Here is a 17,061-nt window from a genome sequence, read left to right on the forward strand (position 1 = left end):
TACACACAAATATGGATTGTGTTGCTATCTCTGAAGTTTAAACCAATCAGGTGGCTCTATCAGCTCCAATGATAGCAGAGCTCGTGTTTGACAGCAGCATGACAGTAGACTAGACTGTGAGTCACACAGTGTAGTCACGGTCTGTGACTGGCCTCCTGTCCTTTGCAGCTAACCTTACCATTCAACAATCCTGAAGGAAGTGCAAGAAACTTTATGGTCCACTGAACCAGCAGACGTATAGGGGCTAAATAAAACACCTAAAAGTCCAGTCAATTCTGGTTTGCATTTCAGTTTGAGCAAAAGAAATATACCACAATATATATACGAAGTGTACCACAGGATTTTGAGAGAGTCCAACTGTTTCCTCCCAAACTATGTCAACTAACAACAAAGTTCACACCGCCCTCTGGGAGTCAGATATTGTTGATATTGATGCTATTCTTATCTTTTCAAAGATGGAAGAACAGTGCGAAGCAGACACACTGGCTCATCTGTGCCACCTCTCAGATCAAGGGCACAATGTCAGCAAAAACACACTGTAGCTCTGGAAAACAGCTGTCAAATATTTGGGTTATAACTTGTCTAGTGAGGGACGCACCTTGGATGACAAAAGAAAACAAATCGTTCCAGCACGCAAATAACAAAAGAAAATTAAAGCTGCAAGCAGCATTGCGGGCCCTCGCACACCTTGCAATCCACAGGGGTATCGCTGTCTTCTCTCCTATGCTCTTGTCTCCTATACTCTCCTGTCCTATGCTCTACTCTCCTCTCATTTGCAGAGATGTACAACAAACACATGTTTACAACCAAACTTTCCTGCTACCAGTAGGTTGCGCTATGACCGTATCATCCTATTAGCATGTATATCTGTTCAGACTCGGGTCCATAGCGGTAGTGTAAGATTTTGTCCACATTGCATAAAGTAAGCGAATGGTCAACTTTGAGGCCACTCCCCCGCCACACGGTAATACTTTTGAAAGAGTTTTGGAATGCGTCTATTCCCTATGGTGTCCTGAGTGGACACAGTGAATTTCAGCTCAATTGCATGAAGTATGCAGGGCATGAAAAGTTTTGTAGCAGGGTCACAAATAGGCAAAAATGGCCACAAAAGTCAAAATGGCGGACTTTCTGTTGGGGTTGGAGGGGTGGTCCAAGAGACTTTTTTGTGCGTCTTGGGGTGATACACATGTGTGCTAATTTTCATGATCCTGTGTCAAACTGGCCAGCCGGGCCACTCGTCAGGGCAAAAAATACAGGGAGTTCCTTTGTAATGGTGAATGGTCAACTTTAAGGCCACGCCCCCACCACACCGTAATACTTTTGTAAGAGTTTTGGAATGCGTCTATTCCCTATGGTGTCCTGAGTTGACACAGTGAGTTTTAGCTCATTTGGATGAAGTATGCGAGGCGTGAAAAGTTTTGTAGGAGGGTCACAAATCGCCAAAAATTAACAGAAATTTCAAAATGGCGGACTTCCTGTTGGGTTTGGATGGGGGGTCCAAGAGACTTTTTTGTGCATCTTGGCATGATACACATTTGTGCCAATCTTCATGACCCTACTCAAAACAGGCCACAGGGGCAGGCAGAAAAACCTATTAAAACACAACATTTTGTATAGCCAGTAGGCGGCGCTCTGTCAAAGCCTCAATATTGTTGTATAGATGTGTTTAAGGTCAGACTCTGATCATACATGTGACATTTTGTACAGATCGGACAGAAAACGAAGAAGTTATAGCGACTTCCTGTTTCCTCTGAAATGGTCACGCCCCGGCCACACCGTCAGACTTTTGTAAGAGTTTTGGAATGCGTCTATTCCCTATGGTGTCCTGAGTGGACATGGTGACTTTCAGCTCAATCCGATGACGTATGCGAGGCGTGAAAAGTTTGGCAGCAGGGTCACACGTCGCCAAAAATGGCCACAAACTTTCAAATGGCGGACTTCCTGTTGGGTTTGGAGGGGGGGTCCAAAAGACTTTTTTGTGCATCTTGGGGTGATACACATGTGTGCCAATTTTCATGACCCTACTCAAAACAGGCCACAGGGGCAGGCAGAAAAACCTATGAAAACACAACATTTTGTGTAGCCAGTAGGTGGCGCACTATCAAAGCCTCAATATTGTTGTACAGATGTGTTTAGGGTCAGACTCTGATCATACATGTGATATTTCGTACAGATTGGACAGAAAACGAATAAGTTATAGCGACTTCCTGTTTCCTCTGAAATGGTCACGCCCCGGCCACACCGTCAGACTTTTGTAAGAGTTTTGGAATGCGTCTATTCCCTATGGTGTCCTGAGTGGACACAGTGAATTTCAGCTCAATTCCATGAAGTATGCGAGGCGTGAAAAGTTTTGCAGCAGGGTCACACATCGCCAAAAATGGCCACAAACCTTCAAATGGCGGACTTCCTGTTGGGTTTGGAGGGTGGGTCCAAGAGACTTTTTTGTGCGTCTTGAGGTGATACATATGTGTGCCAATTTTCATAATGCTGTGTCAAACCGGCCAGAGGGGCTACGCGTTGGGGCGCTATAGAGCCATTTTCCTATGTGCATTTCAAAAGTCAGCAAATTTCAAAATTTTTCGGGCAAATGAATTTTTCTACCAAGTTTGGTGATTTTTAGGGCATGTTAAGGCCCCCAAAAATGCGATCAAAGGGGGGGTGGGGGGGGGGGGAATAATAATCCTAAGGGTTTCAATAGGGCTCTTGCACCATTCGGTGCTCGGGCCCTAATGATGTCTTTATAGATAGGCTGCTCTTTTGAATCATGGGTTAGTTCATGTCTCAACAGGAGGGTATCTAGATAGTTATTATTATTATTATTATTATTAGATTTCTGGAGATTCGTCTTCATGTGCTATTTGTGTCAAATGCAAGACTAGCTGAGGTGTGCAGATAATCCAATCCAGCTGGAGTGCTCAGTAACACACTCAATTACACAGAAGACGAAACTGGCAGGGAGTGAAGGAAGACACTAAACACACAAGGGCAGGGAAGACAATGAGACACAGGTGAAGCACATTAGGGCAGAGCAGGTGAAGTAAAACTGACGTGGATACACAAGGAGAACAGGAAATACAAAAATAAGAAAAAAAAACAGGAACTCAGGATGACAAGGAAACAATTAAAACACACCAGGAAAACACACTCACACTAAAATAACCAAGAAACTGAATCAGAAAACAAAACAGTGAAAGCCTTTTTCTGGGAATTATGTATGCAGCATGCTTCCTCATGTGCTCAGGTGTAATGTACAACGCATAAACTTTTAACCTCATCCTAAAGAGATGACTCTTGTGAGCATGCTTATGCTTCTGTGACTTTTAACTGTGCATGGCTCTGTTATGACTTACTTGTGACTGTCAGATAACAAAAGGTATAAGAAGCGTGCTCAGAGAAGACCTTGAGCGTTCCTTCAGAGACGTTTGTGACTTCTCCTTCTTACCAGAATAAAAGCACTGGATTAATTAACAGTCTGGGTTTGTGGGGTCATTCCTAACAGACACAAAAAATGGTGTGTATGCAGCCATCTGTGCATCGGCCTGAATTTATATTATGATGTCACATGGGGAGGAGGCCTCTGCGCTGCTTCACGATGCCTATAGGGTTAAAGAAGAACAGTCAGGAAGACGGGCTATTTCTGCTCATGTATTCTCTTCATCATTGCCATTTATTTTTGCTATTAATTTATTTTTTTATTTCTCACCATTATTCTTGTCCAGTCACAAGAGGCAGAGTCCCCCCCTCCCTCACTCCCTTATTTTCCTCTCTCTCTCTCCATATATATCTAATCAGCCTCTCCTCTCTCTGCCTCTCTATTCTTTGCCATGGAAGAATAAATGAAAAACTGTCAGTGAAGGAAGCTCAGTTAAAACTCAGAGCATTAAAAAAGAAAACAAAAGAAAAACGTCTTTGGACAACAGCTGATTCATGCCATACAGGATGCCTGGACACATCAGATCAGGCAGGTATCTCTGGAATAAAACTATAAAATAAGGAATCATTAACCTCTTCTCTTCCTGTTCCTATTCATTTATACAGCTCGGGTTAAAACTGTTCTTTTTTTCACTTTAGCAATGGTTTGATTTTACTTTTTCTTCCATGTGTTTTTTTTTGTTTTGTTTGGTCTCTCCTAGTGTGTGTCGTGTGGGTGGTGTTTGTGTGTCTGATGTTCTGTAGCAGGCTGACCACTGTGGGTGCAGCACCCCCCTGTACCAATGCCCAGGCTGGGTGTCATGTCCTCTCCCTGGCCAACCTGTTTGATCGGGTCATTCAGCACTCGGCCAGGATGCATGGTATTTCAAATGACCTACACTCTGAGTTTGTGAGTATCCTTATGATTTTAACAGTGTTTTATTTTGATTTAGTCATTGCTAATAATAATAAATAATTTTAAAGGTTTGTAACTTTACCCCAGTGAAAGTATATATGTAACCATGTAATGTAGAGAGTAAAAGTGTGCACACAGTGTATCTCTGGTCTACTAAATAAATATTTAGCCACGTAAACAAACGTGTGTGCAGAGCAGACCATTGTAAAATTTGATTCCACTCTGTATTCAAGCCAAAAGCTGACATTTAGGTGACATCTGACCTCTGGTATTTCATTCATATTTATCCTGACAGGAACTTTACTTCCTGCCCAGTAAGAATCAGATTGGCCGGGTCAGTCGCAACTGTCACACCTCTTCCATCCTTACCCCAAATGGCAAGGAAAATGCTCAGAGAATGGCGGTAAATTAACCTTTTTAAACATTTCATTGACATCAGCAGTGTACGTCACGTTTACAATAAGAATGTAGTGTTCTCATCCTTTGACCTCTATGACCCGGAAGACTGTTACATTTTGAACTGATTCAACTGTATTTCTGTCACCATAGAGGGAGGAGCTGACAGAGGTCATTCTCAAGCTTCTGGTGGCGTGGAGAGATCCGCTGTCACATTTCCACCAGAGCATGGCTCGCCATCATGATTTCAATAACTTCAGCTCCAACAAATCTCTTGAAATTAGTGACATGGTGCACGAACTACAAAAAGGAGTACAGAAAATGGTAGAAAAGGTATGTGTGTATGTGTTGCCCTCGTAGGTATTATTTGTTTTTTTTTGTAATTGTAGAATGTTGATGTTCATCTGTGTGTTTCTTGTGCTCCAGATGCAAATGTTGGGAATAATGAGTAACTCTGTCAGCAGCCTGGCATCTCCTGAGGCTTTATTGGAATCAGACAGTGCTGAATGGCGTCTGATGAAAAACTATGACCTTCTCTACTGTTTTCGTCGGGACTCCAACAAGGTCCAGAATTACCTGAAAATCCTTAAATGTCGCATTGTTCCAGAGTATGGATGTTAAAATGCTGTATTTTACAAAATACTAACATTTTATTGGGAAAGCTTTGGTTAAAAATGACACGGAAAGGCTTGTAGTTTTTGTGTTTTCTCTTTGCAAATTATCAGATACTTACTGATACTGTATGTTTAGTACAATTATGACTGGAACGCTACTCTAGAGCCCAAATACTCTGCCCAACCCTGCATTAAATATTTACTTTTAGTCCATCCTCGACAAACTTTATACAATGAACAATGGAAGCATATTTCTATGGAATAAATATTGTGCCACATTTCAAAACTCAAAATTATATATCAAATTCCTGGCTTGTGACTGACTCCAGCAAATGCATTTATGTGTAAATATAGTAGTTATACACTACTATTATATATAAACTATTCATTCATTATTCATTGTTTTTGTCATTTTTACAAAGAAAAGTCAGGGACATCAGGGTATCAGGGATGGCTGCTGTAAATGGGCTAGTGGGGCTAAGCCCTCCTTACTTAAAGTGATTGTCTAATTAACATACAACAGTTTAACATTTAGTTTTAGTGAAACCTAAAGTGGCAACAGCACCAAATAGTTAAAAGAATAACACGGGATATATCTAAATGGGCTCATTAAATCTGCTCCCACTCTGCTCTGGGTGTAAATGATTGACGGTTAACATTCTGCCCTCACCATTGAATGACCATTCGGGTTAACTTCATTTAGTTTACAGGCCGATGGGTGATTGACCAATCAGCAGCGGGCTGGCACCATGTAAATAATTTGACAGGTGTCATTTCACCCATTTCATCTTTCTTCCTTCTTTTGACCTTTTTCAACATACTTTACTGAAGAGTCTCACTGAACTCCCCATTAATCCAACAACAGGCAAACAGTTGGAACGTGAGTGGAGCAGTGGGCAGGCAGTTGTGAACCAGTCACTTGAAGCAGTGCCATCCTTCATTACTCAAAATATTAAATTTAATGTAATAAAAAAGAGTAAGTTACCTTAAAAAACAGTGCAAGGCTGTAAATGTTTATTTTATCTGTAAAAAAAAACACATTGCTCTATGGGGATTAAGTCACTGTGTGCTCCCGGTGGTGTTTGGCTGATTGTTGGCGCTGCCTGCTTTGCCACTAATGCATAATCTGAAAGCTGGATTTATACCACTGTATTAGCAGTTAATCTTGTGCCAATAGATAAAGTCTTAATGGCTACAACGAATCAATAAATATTTAATATCTTTCAAAGGAAGGCACATCTTAACCAAGCTAGTGTTAGTGTTAGAATTGAGTGTTGCTCTAATCATACTGTAATTACAGTGAACCTAAATGCTCTCTGACAGCAGTGTGTAATAGGTATCCATCAAGTATGCCTTACAAACGGTAAGGCATACTTGATGGATACCTTGATGGATGTCCAATAAAATATTGCCCAAAAGTGTGTTAACACATTATGATCTGAAATTCATAACATCTATGAACGACGTTTTATTAAGGAAAAAAACAACACATTACACCAATACTGTGTGTTATGGAGCGGACTCATGATGCTGCTGCTGCTCCTATGGTGATGATCTCTGATTTTCCACTGCTTTGTTCTACACAGGAAACATGAAGGGAACCATCTCTGCAAAAGGAAAAATACATAAATAAAAAATAAAATACTAGCAATCAAATCAAGCGGTCAATGCACTGACAATCAAAGAACAGATACCTTTTCATGGTCACCACAGTGTCAATCTTGTGGCTCTCTTCTCCAGGCTGCAGGTCTTTAATGATTATCTGTGCAGAGAGAATACAATTTACATTAAAAATATTTTTGTATTTTCGCAGTTGACAGTGAATAGGTGGTTCCATCCTTGAATGTAGGAGTCTAAGATAACATTTTTACATCACTCTGTGTTCCATTAGATTGTCTCCTTTTTTGCATCAGCTGCAGCTTGCGTATTTGCAGTTTGGTGCACCCACACCACATGCTGGACGCAAGTGTGTTGTGTCTGGCAGCACTGAAACTAATGAACCCACCTGTTAGATGTAATGCTAGCAACCACTGTCTAAACTGGCATAATGTGTCTCTACCGATCTAGTGGTGAATTGCACCGTGGCGGAGAGGAGCAATGCAGAAGTTCAAAGGGTTCACAACGGCGTCGGGCATCTGCAGTTGGGCAAACATATTTGCAGTCTTGAAAATGGATCCAGTCCTTTACCTTGGAGAGTTTTTCTGGTTGCTTTGTGACAGATCTCTGGTATATCTCCAAACAAAGGGAGGACAGTTTCCCCCCTCCGCTCAGGATATGATGTCTACGAGCAGGGAGTGGGGTTCCGGACGGAAGAACAACAGTAAAAATCTCAGCTCCAGATTCATCCACCTCCTGTAACAGAAACACAACCAAGAACAGACAGAACAGATGAGGATTCATCTATGCAATCTCTCACTATTGCAAATGATACACAACACACTGAATCTAGAAGAGATTACTGTACCTTTACTAATATGTCAGTGGCAGAAACTTCCATTTTGACACACTCTTTCTCAGGAGAAAGGTCTTCTCTGCCAACTAGTAGGCCTGCTTCAAGAGCTGCTCCCACAGCAATGACCTCATCAGGAGGTGCTGAACTAAGAAGCTCCACATCAGGAAACATGTCTTGGATCATCTGCTGGAGACGTGGTATCCTAGCAGAGCCACCGCAAAGAACCACCTACAACACACACACAGCATATCATTACTATTGACATCTTTCTGGAGTTTTAATGGTTAGTTAGTTGAACTACTTCTTATTTATTACATCATTAGCATCTTTAGCAGGGTGTGCTAAAGGCACTTTAGATTTGTATAACAACAACAACAAAAACAATGCTGCGCATGCAAAGTCGGCTTCTTGTGAACACAAACGCTAATGACATGCCTTGTTGATGTTGCTGGTAGAAAGTCCTGCCTCCTCCAGCAGAGGTCTGATTGGCTGGATGCTTTTGTTGAACAGTGAGGAGCAGAGTAGCTCAAATCGAGCTCTGGAGGAAAAAAAAGACCCACACTAAGATTGTATTCAGCTACACCCACAATGTCATACAAATAATATTTCTATATGTAACAACACTGTATTTAATTGTTATTTAACCAGTATTAGCAGTGCGGTCATCTGGCATTGCCGTATTTTAAAGTCATCACCATCTTCACCCCTGTTCTTGTTCTATGAGATTTGGATGTCCACCAGTTGCAAATCTGCCACTGAATTTGTGGACACCCACACCCTGGACTTGGTCTGCTCCGCTGGTGTCAATATAAACCAGCTCTCTGGCCTGAACCTGCACATTTCTAACCATCCCACCCTAACATGGATTCCCACCCCATAAGACAAGTGCATAATCTCATTCATAACTTGAGGATGCCACTGACCTTGTCTAGGTTTGCTGGCTGTGTTATAATTATTTTAACGTCTCTCATAGATTGTTAGCCTGTAATCACTATAGTACCATAAAAATGTTACCATCATCAATTAAACAGCTTTTTCATAAAATTACCCTTTAGTCTGGTTCTGCATTGCTCAGTACAGAAGTACATCAATTTATAACATCACTATAACCTATGTTTTCTAATCATTTTGCTCACCTCGAGATGTTGCAGTCAAAGTCACAGCCATCATGCAGAGAGTCAACAAAGCAGTTGGCTGATCCCAAAGAGGACAACGAGTGTTTGGCCATGTCTGCTCCATTCATCAGTTTCAGCATTGCTCGAGCGTTGTTGCTTACATCATACTTAAAGGTTCTGTGCAACAAATATAGACACATACAGTTGGAGACAAAATTATTACTGCACATATGAAAAGGTCCCTCTAGTTCAACTACATTAGTTATATATCCTTTTTGTTTGATAATGAAATCCTAGCCCCTTCCTGTTGGTGAATCTCGAGTTCCTTGAAATCAAAAAGTCTCCTGCATGGATCCTGGTCTTTAGTACAATGCACAGATTTCTAATCAGATTTAAGTCTGGGCTCTGTGGAGGGCAGTCAATAACATCCACCTTGGTCTTAGCAGATATGTATGCTGTGGGTTGTTGACAACAACCAAGAGCCTGTCTTCAGTCAGTTTCAGTCACCTTTTTAAATGATTCCTTCCACGCTGACAAGGTTCCTGAAGGTTCCAGAAGCACTGACGCATCCCTTATCTTTGTCCAAGCAAAGGCAATAATTCTGTGATCAAAGAGCTCTAGTCTGGTTTCATCTGACAAAATGACTTTGACACTTCTCATATGTATTATCTGTCTCCAGGTTGTCCCATCTGGGTTGGAGGTTTTTTGCAGAAGTGGAGTTTTTCTTGGACTTGATCTGGCCTTTTATTCCTGTGTAGGACTCTAGTGACTGTCTTCTCTGACACCTCAGCTCCAGATAAAATCCTAAACTAGGGTTCTGTCAGTGGTTCTAGACTCTGTACAACCTTCTTTAGAGAACCTTCCAAATGTTTCTCTTCCTACCCCTGCCTGTTTAAATATGCTCTGGTTGAGCTTCTTGATAAAACATATCACTCCAGTTTTTAAACCATAGAAGCACTTTTGCTGCTTTGTAGGCATTAACTTTCTTTTGTACTATGTCTGAAGAAAGAGGATTGTTCTTAGATGTGATAGTAATATCCTTTTACAGTAATTTCTAGCTTGTGTGAAAATAGTTAACAGTGTTATATAGATGAGAAAGACATAGGTCGTTGTATCTACTAATATATGATAGCAAAGCAACAAAAACAGTACTTACCGTTTAAACTCTGAGGCCAGATGCTGTGCCAAAGCCTGTGTGAAGCTCTCCCCTCCGATGCTGTAATCAGTGCGAGTGTTGAGAACCCGAAACATTCCCCCGTTTACCTGCAGCACCGTCACACTCAGGGATGTCCCGCCCAGTTTATACACCAGAACATGGCTGTCAATCACAGTGCATAACATCGTCATACCATCACGTGTCTGAAAACTGATGAACATGATGACAGATAATACAACAAGGAGGGCTCACGTGTGAGAGGTAAAAACTGCCTTAATGCGTTTAACACAAAGGAGCCTCATTTATAAAACACAAAAGCTGTAAAGGCCAGAGAACAATCTAAAACACTGTATCAAACCAGGCACACACACTCTTATGCTGCTTTATTATCAGTCAGAATGTAATTCAAGTGTTGTTTTTAACAATTGAGAGATGGTTATTGATTACTTATGGGTTCAGCTAATTGGTTTAAATGTTTATGAGAAACTGAATCTTTAATCTTGCCCTTAATTCAACTCTTCAAATGTTTGTCAGTTTCCATGGCGATGTGCACTTTTGCAAGATTCTGAAAATTGTGCAAGTAAAAGGCAAATTAGCACCTTTCTAAAGATGGATGTGCATATTATATAACCCCACCTACCCCTAACATGGCTCCTTCCGCCTTTGTGTCTCCGCCATGCTGTAAGAAGACTTAACTCTCTCCCCTCCCTACCCCCACCCTACCCCCACCCTACCCCCACCCTACCCCCACTGCTTCCAAGAAGACTGAATCATACCCCAACTTGCACCTTCAAAAAGACTAAGACTGCTCCCATCACATTAGTTAGCCTGGTGGGCAGTTTAAACGATGTTATGCATATTGCTTTTTACATACACTTGTTTTGTAATTTTTTTACATTACTTAGAGTAGGTTTTAGAACATCTGAGATAATGACTGTAACCATAGTAACCCACTCTCACACCTGCCTGTGTAAGTAGGGCACAAAAGGAGAATGGACTTGCAGATTGTATTAATTTACATTACGCTAATAGCATGTTTCTACCTTTATACACATATTTGTGCCTTTCTAGACTTGTAGACAGCTTACACACTGTGGCAAATAATTCTTTTTAATTACGGTACTTGTTTTTGGCTAAAAAAAGATACCTGTGATTTCACAAGGGGATAAAAGTTTCTCCACGTAATCTTAACATACTAATAATTAACAACAATTCCCAGCAAACCTCAGTATAGAAACAACAGTTGTTTCCTGTGTGTTACCTCTTTCCCGATGAGCACTCTTGTCCAATGTTATAGGCCAAAAGAGCAGCAGCTGGCTCATGGATCAGCCTCAGTACACGGAACCCAGCAGCTTCAGCAGCATCCCTGGACATGCCACACAAAATAGTAGACTTTAGAGAGACATGTACATGAAAAGCAATGGTGCAGCTGCTGTGCCACCTACCTTAGAGCCTGTTTCTGAGCATGTGCAAACTCAAAAGGGACAGTGATGACTGCGTCAGTAATGTCAGAACCCAGAGCAGACTGAGCAGTTTCTGTGTAAACCAGAATAAACAACCAATTTACTGTTTATGTAAGTGCTGAAGTGTGTGTGTGTGTGTGTGTGTGTGTGTGTGTGTGTGTGTATATATACCTTTCATTTTGTGGAAGATGAGTTTTGCAACATCCTCTGGAGCAATATACTCTGGGTGAGCCCCTGCTGTGATCTCATAATAAGGCCTCTCTTCCCTGCTGACTACCTGAAAACAGAACTGACTGCTTAGATTTGTCAGTACAGGACACAGAGAAGTGCTCAGATTAATGCCTGACCTGGGCAAAATATGGCTGGGCTGGAATGGGCCCGCAGAACTTTTCAACAAGGTCCACGTTAGATTGGGAGTAGTATGGTTCTTTTATTTTTTTAATGAAAGTGGATGGCAGTGGTCCTTGAAAAAACGTAATTACCTATCCAAACCTGAACCTAAAGTGTCCAATACTAAAAGGTGCTTTATCACTTGAGGAAATGATGTCATTGCATTGTTGGTCCTGCAGAGTGTGCTCCAACTCCAACTATCTAGCAATGCCATCACTGTAAGCCAGGGGAGTCAGGGAGCGTCTTCTGTATATTATCTATACGTGTACCTAGATAATTTGGGTCATATTTAAACACACACACACACACACACACACACACACACACACACAAAAAAATTTATCAACTTACCTGACACTTTGTCTCCTTTTTGTGATTTTGGGTTTCTGGATCATCAAACCTACATATTCAAAGAAAGAGTCATTGCAATTAGATAATAAATAAAAAGATAAACAGTCATATCTGTGTTACATTTACTTCAAACTAAATACAAGTGAACTAAACAACACTACTAGTCAAATGTTTGGACACACCTTCTTATTCATTTGGATTATTTTCTATGTTCATACTGAAGACATCAAGACTATTAAGACTATTAAACTTTTAGATTGTTCACAATAGCCACCAAGCATTGAAAATAATGAGTGTTCCCAGTATTCTCCTCTGTCACATCTGCCAGACTCCAGCTCAACTCCCAGCACCTTACTGAGTCCGCTGGTGTCAGAAATCTTCATCCTGCCACTTCAGCACAACACAGCAGAGAATAGCATAGAATATAGTGTTGGAGACCACCGAGCAGTAAAACATTTGCAGCTTGGTCCTGCTGTCCTCCTGTTTATGAACCAGTTCAGCTTGCTGACAAGGTGGATGCCCAGAAGAGGGTGAGCTGAACTCACACCAGTTAAAACCCTTCAGCCACACAACTCCCCTTTCATCCCACTCCACATGTCCCTGCTCTGGTTCTCCTCCAGTTTTCCTTCCAGTTTCCTCCTGTAGGTATCCCTATGCTCTTTTTAGACTGTGGCTTCTTCTGATCTCTCCTGAGCTCAGCATGGTCTTTGGGCATGAAATCCCTCTTCTTCTTGTTCAGAAGAGTCTTCAGATCAGTTGCAACGAATGCAGTGGTGGCTAAATGTAAATGGTCTGTACTTATAAAGCACTCATAGGTACTCAAGGTGTCTTCAAACATTTGACTGGTACTGTATAATGATATAGTGTGTTCTGCAGGTTTAAACTTTGTAAAGATTATATTACCTTCTCCCCAGTACTTGTTTCACTTTAACTACTGTGTTGGCAGCATTGCGGACGCGTCCTTGTTTTGCTGCAATACCCACAATCTGCAAAATATTTAAAAAAAAAAAAAAAAAACAGTGCATGAGCAGACACAAGACAAAGCCACTTTTTCATAGGTTACCCCAAAATAAAGTAACAATGACCACTCTAAGATGTGTGTACTTGTATAGGTATAATAACAAACAACAGTGTACATAACAATAACAACAACGACACTATGACTACTAATAACAATGATAAGCAGTATGTAGGCAGCATGCTACTGCTTCTTTGAACAACATGTACAATTACAAGCACACTGATTAAGGTGCAGGATGATGTTCTGACCGTTCTATAATCTTTGATGTTTGTTAAATATTTCACGACTCAAACTGAGGTGGACATTGTAAACATCAAATATACCTGCTCAGTGTCTCTGTAGCACACCACGGCCGGAGTCACTCTGTCTCCTGCATCATTGGCGACCACATCAGCCCGTCCATCCTGAACAACACACACACAGATCCCCACAGGAAGCTGAAGGCCACCATCAAGAATCCTTAAATTTAATAACACCTAACAGTAACCACAGTCTGATAAGCTGTTGAACATTTCTGTACTGTAAATATTTTTTCCTGATCTAAAACTAACATATATAATACACTCAACAAAAATATAAACGCAACACTTTTGTTTTTGCTCCCATGTTTCATGAGATGGACTTGAAGATCTAAACTTCATTCCAGATACACAATATTACCATTCCTCTCAAACATTGTTCACAAATCTGTCTAAATGTGTGATAGTGAGCACTTCTGCTTTGCTGAGATAATCCATCCCACCTCACAGGTGTGCCACATCAAGATGCTGATCTGACATCATGATTAGTGCACAGGTGTACCTCAAACTGCCCACAATAAAAGGCCACCCTGAAATGTGCATTTTGTTTCTGCTTTATTGGCGGTCTGGGGACTCGGAACCAGTCAGTATCTGGTGTGACCACCATTTGCCTCATGCAGTGCAACACATCTTCGCATAGAGTTTATCAGATTGTCTATTGTGGCCTGTGGAATGTTGGTCCACTCCTCTTCAATGGCTGTGCGAAGTTGCTGGATATTAGTGGGAACTGGTGCACGCTGTCGTATACGCCGGTCAAGCACATCCCAAACATGTTCAATGGGTGACATGTCCGGTGAGTATGCTGGCCATGCAAGAACTGGGACATTTTCAGCTTCCAAGAATTGTGTACAGATCCTTGCAACATGGGGCCGTGCATTATCTTGCTGAAACATGAGGTGATGTTCATGGATGTATGGCACAACAATGGGCCTCAGGATCTCATCACGGTATCTCTGTGCATTCAAAATGCCATCAATAAAATGCACCTGTGTTCTTCGTCCATAACAGATGCCTGCCCATACCATGACCCCACCACCACCATGGGCCACTCGATCCACAACATTGACATCAGCAAAGCGCTCACCCACACGACGCCACACACGCTGTCTGCCATCTGCCCTGAACAATGTAAACCGAGATTCATCCGTGAAGAGAACACCTCTCCAACGTGCTAGACGCCATCGAATGTGAGCATTTGCCCACTCAAGTCTGTTACGGCGACGATCTGGAGTCAGGTTAAGACCCCGATGAGGACGATGAGCATGCAGTTGAGCTTCCCTGAGACGGTTTCTGACAGTTTGTGCAGAAATTGTTTGGTTATGCAAACCAATTGTTTCAGCAGCTGTCTGAGTGGCTGGTCTCAGACGATCTCGGAGGTGAACCTGCTGGATGTGGAGGTCCTGGGCTGGTGTGGTTACTCGTGGTCTGCGGTTGTGAGGCCGGTTGGATGTACTGCCATATTCTCTGAAACGCCTTTGGAGATGGCTTATGGTGGAGAAATGAACATTCAATGCACGAGCAACAGATCTGGTTGACATTCCTGCTGTCAGCATGCCAATTGCACGCTCCCTCAATGCTTGTGGCATCTGTGGCATTTTGCTGTGAGACAAAACTGCACATTTCAGGGTGGCCTTTTATTGTGGGCAGTTTGAGGTACACCTGTGCACTAATCATGATGTCAGATCAGCATCTTGATGTGGCACACCTGTGAGGTGGGATGGATTATCTCAGCAAAGCAGAAGTGCTCACTATCACACATTTAGATAGATTTGTGAACACTGTTTGAGAGGAATGGTAATATTGTGTATCTGGAATGAAGTTTAGATCTTCAAGTCCATCTCATGAAACATGGGAGTAAAAACAAAAGTGTTGCGTTTATATTTTTGTTGAGTGTACTAATATATATACTAATATATATATATATATATATATATATATAAATATATATATATATATATATATATATATATATATATATATATAAAAATACTAATATATATATATATATATATAAAAATACTAATTATATATATATATATATATATATATATATATATATATATAAAAATACTAATATATATATATATATATATATATAAAAATACTAATATATATATATATATATATATATAAAAATACTAATATATATATATATATATATATATATATATAAAATACTAATATATATATATATATATATATATATATATATATATATATATATATATATATATATATATATATATAACTGAACTATTTTTGAGATGAAGAAGGGAAGACTATGCCTCCTCACAGAGTGTTGTAGGGAATGCTACACCATGGTGTCATGACCTCAGAATTAACTTTTTAGGCTGTGAAAACATGTAACACACATACAATGTTTCTAAAGTTATACAATAATGATTTCACAAATCAGACTATGTATTTTAAAGAATATTCAGTCAACCTAGCATAATATAGGACAAGTTGGAGTTGTCTCAGCACAATAGCTTTTGAGCTGTACCTGCATTGTAAAAATTAAAAACAACAAATACGGAGATTATATGACTTGATAATGTGAACATCCCAACACATATTTACACGTGTTTAGATGGAGGGGAATTATTCATACATGTACACCACATTGTAGGCTACATGGACGATTTCCGTGGGATTTGCGAATCTTTATAAAACCTCTGATAACCCAACGATCATGAAAAAAGATGTCCCTCACGTTAAAACCTCCCGCAGCGTTAAAGTGAAAGCACTCACCTTAAAAATCGCCACACAGGCACATGTGTTACCGAAATGAACCCCAATCGCTGCCATGATGTAAAGGTCCGTGCAGATCTTTGCCTTGAGAAACTATTTCCGGGAGTTCTTCTTCTTTTTGTTTAACGGCGGATGGCCACCAGCGGTTGAAGCGCATTACCGCCACCTATATGCTGGAGTGTGTGTCTGATTTTCCTATTTGGTTAGTAAATACGTAGAGAAGATAGAAGCAAGGCGTCTGGACTTGTAGAGTTTTCTAGAAGACGTTTCGCTGCTCATCCAAGCAGCTTCATCAGTTCTAACTGTTTGGTGGGGAAACATGGTTTATATGTGGTTACAGACCTCAGTGGGTGGGTCTGGGTAAAACTTTAAAAAAACTTACAAACAATAGCACTAAATGTTTCCATACTTACCTGTGATGTTCTGGCTGACTGGGCCAGGTGTGTCTAACGACTGGCTAACGACTATGAAACTGCCGGAGGGGGACTGGTTGACAGCCCTTTGTTCTTACTGTGAGTATGTGCAAACTTCCTGGGAATGGATGGAATCACTGCATTGTATGTGGTAGAAAGATGATGTCTGAGGCCACCACCTCTGTTAAGGGAAGGTTTTTCCAGCTTAACATAGATGGCTTCCTTAACTCCTCTTTCATACCACCTTTCCTCCCTGTCTAAAATGTGAACGTTGTTGTCCTCAACTTAGTAAATAGTGTCATAGTGATGGAGT

At 40.8% G+C, this 17,061-nt stretch overlaps 2 protein-coding genes across 2 annotated transcripts; one reads left to right on the top strand and one right to left on the bottom strand.

The window, feature by feature from the left end:
* Nucleotides 1–3,939: 3,939 nt before the first annotated feature.
* Nucleotides 3,940–5,344, top strand: prl2 (prolactin 2). Its single transcript, XM_028399992.1, has 5 exons — nucleotides 3,940–3,961; nucleotides 4,134–4,321; nucleotides 4,623–4,730; nucleotides 4,877–5,056; nucleotides 5,150–5,344. Exons 1-5 carry the CDS (start codon nucleotides 3,940–3,942, stop codon nucleotides 5,342–5,344), a joined length of 693 nt encoding a protein of 230 aa, XP_028255793.1.
* Nucleotides 5,345–6,781: 1,437 nt separating this feature from the next.
* Nucleotides 6,782–16,457, bottom strand: hspa14 (heat shock protein 14). The gene is made up of 14 exons (XM_028400464.1): nucleotides 16,336–16,457; nucleotides 13,609–13,689; nucleotides 13,168–13,250; nucleotides 12,265–12,313; nucleotides 11,695–11,800; nucleotides 11,506–11,596; nucleotides 11,322–11,426; nucleotides 10,061–10,222; nucleotides 8,926–9,081; nucleotides 8,225–8,327; nucleotides 7,802–8,017; nucleotides 7,525–7,689; nucleotides 7,032–7,099; nucleotides 6,782–6,944 (listed from the first exon to the last, which is right to left on the bottom strand). Exons 1-14 carry the CDS (start codon nucleotides 16,390–16,392, stop codon nucleotides 6,860–6,862), a joined length of 1,527 nt encoding a protein of 508 aa, XP_028256265.1. The 5' UTR covers nucleotides 16,393–16,457; the 3' UTR covers nucleotides 6,782–6,859.
* Between the last annotated feature and the right edge of the window lie 604 nt (nucleotides 16,458–17,061).

This window comes from Parambassis ranga, chromosome 2 (assembly GCF_900634625.1).
Source record: "Parambassis ranga chromosome 2, fParRan2.1, whole genome shotgun sequence".
Taxonomy (NCBI): Eukaryota; Metazoa; Chordata; class Actinopteri; family Ambassidae; genus Parambassis; species Parambassis ranga.

Excerpts from the sequence above, each read along its gene's own strand:
- prl2 (XM_028399992.1), top strand. The coding sequence starts at position 3,940 with ATGCCTGGACACATCAGATCAG. Across the intron at positions 3,962-4,133 it reads GCCTGGACACATCAGATCAG|TGTGTGTCGTGTGGGTGGTG; the intron begins GCAGGTATCTCT and ends GGTCTCTCCTAG. Across the intron at positions 4,322-4,622 it reads ATGACCTACACTCTGAGTTT|GAACTTTACTTCCTGCCCAG; the intron begins GTGAGTATCCTT and ends TTATCCTGACAG.
- hspa14 (XM_028400464.1), bottom strand. The coding sequence starts at position 16,392 with ATGGCAGCGATTGGGGTTCATTTCGGTAACACATGTGCCTGTGTGGCG. Across the intron at positions 13,690-16,335 it reads CCTGTGTGGCGATTTTTAAG|GATGGACGGGCTGATGTGGT; the intron begins GTGAGTGCTTTC and ends TGTGTTGTTCAG. Across the intron at positions 13,251-13,608 it reads GCTACAGAGACACTGAGCAG|ATTGTGGGTATTGCAGCAAA; the intron begins GTATATTTGATG and ends AATATTTTGCAG.